Consider the following 4,592-nt stretch of genomic DNA (forward strand, 5'->3'; position numbering starts at 1 on the left):
GTTTATGTGGTAAGTCTCGTGTAGCTCTGTTTGTGTGTGTGTTGTATGGATGTGTAATGTCTCTGTGTAGCTGTACTGTTTGGTGTGTGTTTGTATGATGTGTAATGTCTCTGTGTAGCTGTACTGTTTGTGTGTGTGTGTGTTGTATGGATGTTAATGTCTCTGTGTAGCTGTACTGTTTGTGTGTGTTTGTATGATGTGTAAGTGTCTCTGTTAGCTGTACTGTTGTGTGTGTGTTGTATGGATGTGGAATGTCTCTTGGTAGCTGTACTGTTTGGTGTGTGTGTTGTATGGATGTGTAATGTCTCTGTGTAGCTGTACTGTTTGGTGTGTGTGTTGTATGGATGTGTAATGTCTCTGTGTTAGCTGTACTGTTATGTGTTGTGTTGTATGGATGTGTAATGTCTCTGTGTAGCTGTACTGTTTGGTGTGTGTTTGTATGGATGTGTAATGTCTCTGTGTAGCTGTACTGTTGGTGTGTGTGTTGTATGGATGTGTAATGTCTCGGTGTAGCTGTACCGTGTTGTTGGCCCGCTCTCCTGGATCTTGGTCTGAGACTGGACCTGGAGCTGGCCTTCTGCAGCTCACTGATACACTGACCTGCTGCACATTCATACTGGTTCAACTGGCTATGCTGCTCCTCGACAGAGTCTGAATACACACATACACAGGGGTGAACACACACACACACACACACACACACACACACACACACACACACACACACACACACACACACACACACACCACACACACACACACACACACACACACACACACACACACCACACAACACACACACACACACACACACACACACACACACACACACAGAGGTTAACCTGCTGTAGCCAGACAAAACAGTAACTGCTGTAGCCAGACAAAAACAGTATTACAATCCAACCTGCTGTAGCCAGACAAAACAGTATTACAATCCAACCTGCTGTAGCCAGACAACACAGTATTACAATCCAACCTGCTGTAGCCAGACAAAAACAGTAACCTGCTGTAGCCAGACCAAAACAGAATTACAATCCAACCTGCTGTAGCCAGACAAAACAGAATTACAATCCAACCTGCTGTAGCCAGACAAACAGTAACCTGCTGTAGCCAGACAAAACAGTATTACAATCCAATCTGCACCAAGCTGGGCTGCAGGGGTTAGAGTCAATTCCATTTCAATCTAGTCAGTTCAGGAAGAACACTTTTACCAGCTAGGCGATTGAAATGAAGCTCTCTCTGTACACACACATGCACACAAGCATGTGCATTCACACGCGCACACTCAGCGCACACATATATACACATGAATGCGCACACACACTCACGCGCACACACCAAACAGCACTGCTACAGAGAAACATTGGAGCACATAAGAATAAATGTCTCCCTCTCCCTCTCCCCATCTACCTCCCCCTCTCCAGAAGCTGCAGGAGAAGCTCAGTGAGATGGAGTGTGATCTGCGTTCTATCCGTCAGGCAGCTCAGAACCAGGAACACACCATCCAGGGCCTGACCGACTCTGTCAGTACCAAGGACAACGAGGTGTGTGGTCTACCATGAATCACCGCGCCAGAAACATTTCAGACTAGTGACTAAAATCATACTAATATGTGCCAGTTAGAAGACACTTTTATCCAAAGCGACGTACAGTCGCCATGCAGACGTCTGGGTGGTCCCGGGAATTAAACCCACAATCCTGGGATTGCAGCACCATGCGCTATCAACTCAGCTACAGAGACCAACCATTACATCAGCAGTGATTTACAGAATATTCCCAGTGGAGGAAAAAGTACCCAATTGTCATACTTGAGTAAAAGTAAAGATACCTTAATARAAAATGACTCACGTAAAAGTGAAAGTCACCCAGTAAAATACTACTTGAGTAAATTTGGTTTTAAATATACTAAAGTATCAAAAGTAAATGTAATTGCTAAAATATACTTAAGTATCAAAAGTAAAATTTWAAGTATAAATCATTTCAAATTCCTTATATTAAGCAAATCTTTTTCATTTACGGATAGCAAAGGGCACACTCATACACGCAGACATAATTTACAAACAAAGCATGTGTGTTTCATGAGTCCGTGAGTCTGCCAGATCAGAGAAAGCAGGGTGACCAGGGATGTTCTCTTGATAAGTGCGTGAATTGGACCATTTTTCTGTCCTGCTAAGCATTCAAAATGTAACGAAGTACTTTTGATGGTCACGTTTCCTGAAACCTGTTTTCCCTTGTTTTGTATTTATTTAGTATGGTCAGGGCGTGAGTTGGGTGGGTTGTCTATGTGTGATTTTCTATGTTGGGATTTTGTGTTCGGCCTGGTATGATTCTCAATCAGAGGCAGCTGTCAATCGTTGTCCCTGATTGAGAATCATATTTAGGCAGCCTGGGTTTCACGTGTGTTTTGTGGGTGTTTGTCTACCGTGTTAGTGTTTTCACCACACGGTACTGTTTCGGTTTCCTGCACTTCGTTTATTGTTTTGTATTTCAGTGTTCAGTTTCGGTTTTAATAAATCATCATGAGCACGAACCACTCTGCATATTGGTCCCATCCTTCTCGCCTCTCCTCGTCCGATGAGGAGGACGACATAGACTATCGTTACATGATGTCAGGGAAAATGTATGGAGTAAAAAGTTAATTATTTTCTTTAGAAATATACTGAAGTAAAAGTAAAAGTTGTCAAAAATATAAATAGTAAAGAACAAATACCCCCCCAAAACGACTTAAGTAGTACTTTAAACTATTTCTACTTAAGTACTTTACACTACTGAATATTCCTCCTCAGGCCCAGGAGTTGTACCAGTTAATTGAGGGGCAGAACACCACACTGTGTAAACTGAGAGAGATGGCCCACCACAACCAGATCACGCAACATCAGGTGAGACCTCACACACCCCAGACAGATCCAGATAAAACACTGAGCAGGATACGGGTTAATGAAGAGCCATAATAACCCAACTGTTGATAGATAGATGGAGACAGACACCCTTCCTCCCCATGCCCAGACTAACCCCAGGGGTTCTTGTTTGTTTGGTCTGCTCTCCCAGGCTCCAGAGGGAGGCAGTGAGGTTGCGGGTCTAGCCCAGCTGCAGGGTGAGTTAGTGGGGGTACAGAGCTCTCTGTTTACCCTGGGTCTGGAGCTGGAAGCCAGTCAAAGAGCTCAAAGACAGAGCCAGAGACAGGCTGAGGACCTGACCAGAGCTAAAGACAGGCTCCACTCTGACCTAAAGGAGGCACTGCAGCATAGGGAGGTCACCGACAAACACAACAAGGTCAGTGTGTGTGTGTGCGTGCTTGCGTGCGTCCGTCCGTGCGTGTGCGTGCGTGTGTCTGGACCCCTGTGATGTAGGAGGTGTGTGTAACCTATCCTCTGTCCCACCGTAGGACTTGCTCAGTGCCCTGGCTCAGTCCCGCTCTGCGCTGCAGGCTAAAGAGGCTCAGCAGAAGGAGAGCGAGGCAGAGAAGCACATGGAGGTTCAGGAGAGAGACAAGAACATCACACAGCTCAAACTCTCCCTACAGGACAAGGAGAGCCAGCTACAGGAGGTGAGACCACAACCACACACACAACACAACACACAACACACACACACACACACACCACACACACTGAACATACACATAAGTGCACACACATACAGACATAAACACATACACACATAACCCTATCTCACTCTGTGTGTGTAGGAGTACTCTGAGCTCCTGGAATCAGTAGACAGCTCAAACCAGAGATATTCTGAATGGACAAACTGAGAGAACCGCATCAGGGACAGGGACAGAGCACTGGAGGTAAGAACAACCCACATACTGGATAATCATAATAATCATCATAATATCATAATAATATATAACATAACAATAATAATCATAATAATGTAATGATAATAATAGATAATAATAAAACACTGATAATAACAAAATAATAATAATACTGATCATAATTATAATAATAATAATATATTATAATAGTGATCATAATAATAATCAAATCAAATCAAATGTATTATATATTGCCTTCCTACATCAGCTGATTCTCAAAGTGCTGTACAAGAAACCCGCCTAAAACCCAAACAGCAAGCAAATCATGTGTAGAAGCACGGTGGCTAGGAAAACTCCTAGAAAGGCCAGAACCTAGGAAGAACCTAGAGAGGAACAGGCTATGAGGGGTGGCCAGTCCTTTCTGGCTGTGCCGGTGGAGATTTATAACAGAACATGGCAAGATGTTACAATGTTCATAAAATGACCAGCAGGGTCAATAATAATAATCACGTAGTTGTCGAGGGTCAACAAGTCAGAACTCAGGAGTAAATGTAGTTGGCTAAATATGATGATCATAATAATAAGATCCTAATACTACTACTCTACTAATATAATACCGATCATAATAATAATATAATAGAACTAATATAAATAATAATACTGATCATAATAAATAATGATCATAATAATATAATAATAATGATCATAATAATAATAATAATGATCATAATAATAATAATAATATATATAATAATAATAATATTTAGATATATCATAATAATAATAATAATAACTGGAGACATATACTATATTAATAATACTGATCATAATA

General features: G+C 42.0%; 1 protein-coding gene across 1 annotated transcript in view; it reads left to right on the plus strand.

The window, feature by feature from the left end:
- LOC111956347 (myomegalin-like) overlaps nt 1-4,592 on the plus strand; it is a 74,733-nt gene that overhangs the window by 3,681 nt on the left and 66,460 nt on the right. Inside the window, 5 exon segments of the mRNA XM_070436587.1 lie at nt 1,425-1,544; nt 2,787-2,879; nt 3,049-3,273; nt 3,386-3,547; nt 3,692-3,719. Of these exon segments, the coding sequence (XP_070292688.1) occupies nt 1,425-1,544; nt 2,787-2,879; nt 3,049-3,273; nt 3,386-3,547; nt 3,692-3,719 (628 nt within the window).

Source organism: Salvelinus sp. IW2-2015, linkage group LG32, assembly GCF_002910315.2.
Source record: "Salvelinus sp. IW2-2015 linkage group LG32, ASM291031v2, whole genome shotgun sequence".
In the NCBI taxonomy this organism is placed as follows: Eukaryota; Metazoa; Chordata; class Actinopteri; order Salmoniformes; family Salmonidae; genus Salvelinus; species Salvelinus sp. IW2-2015.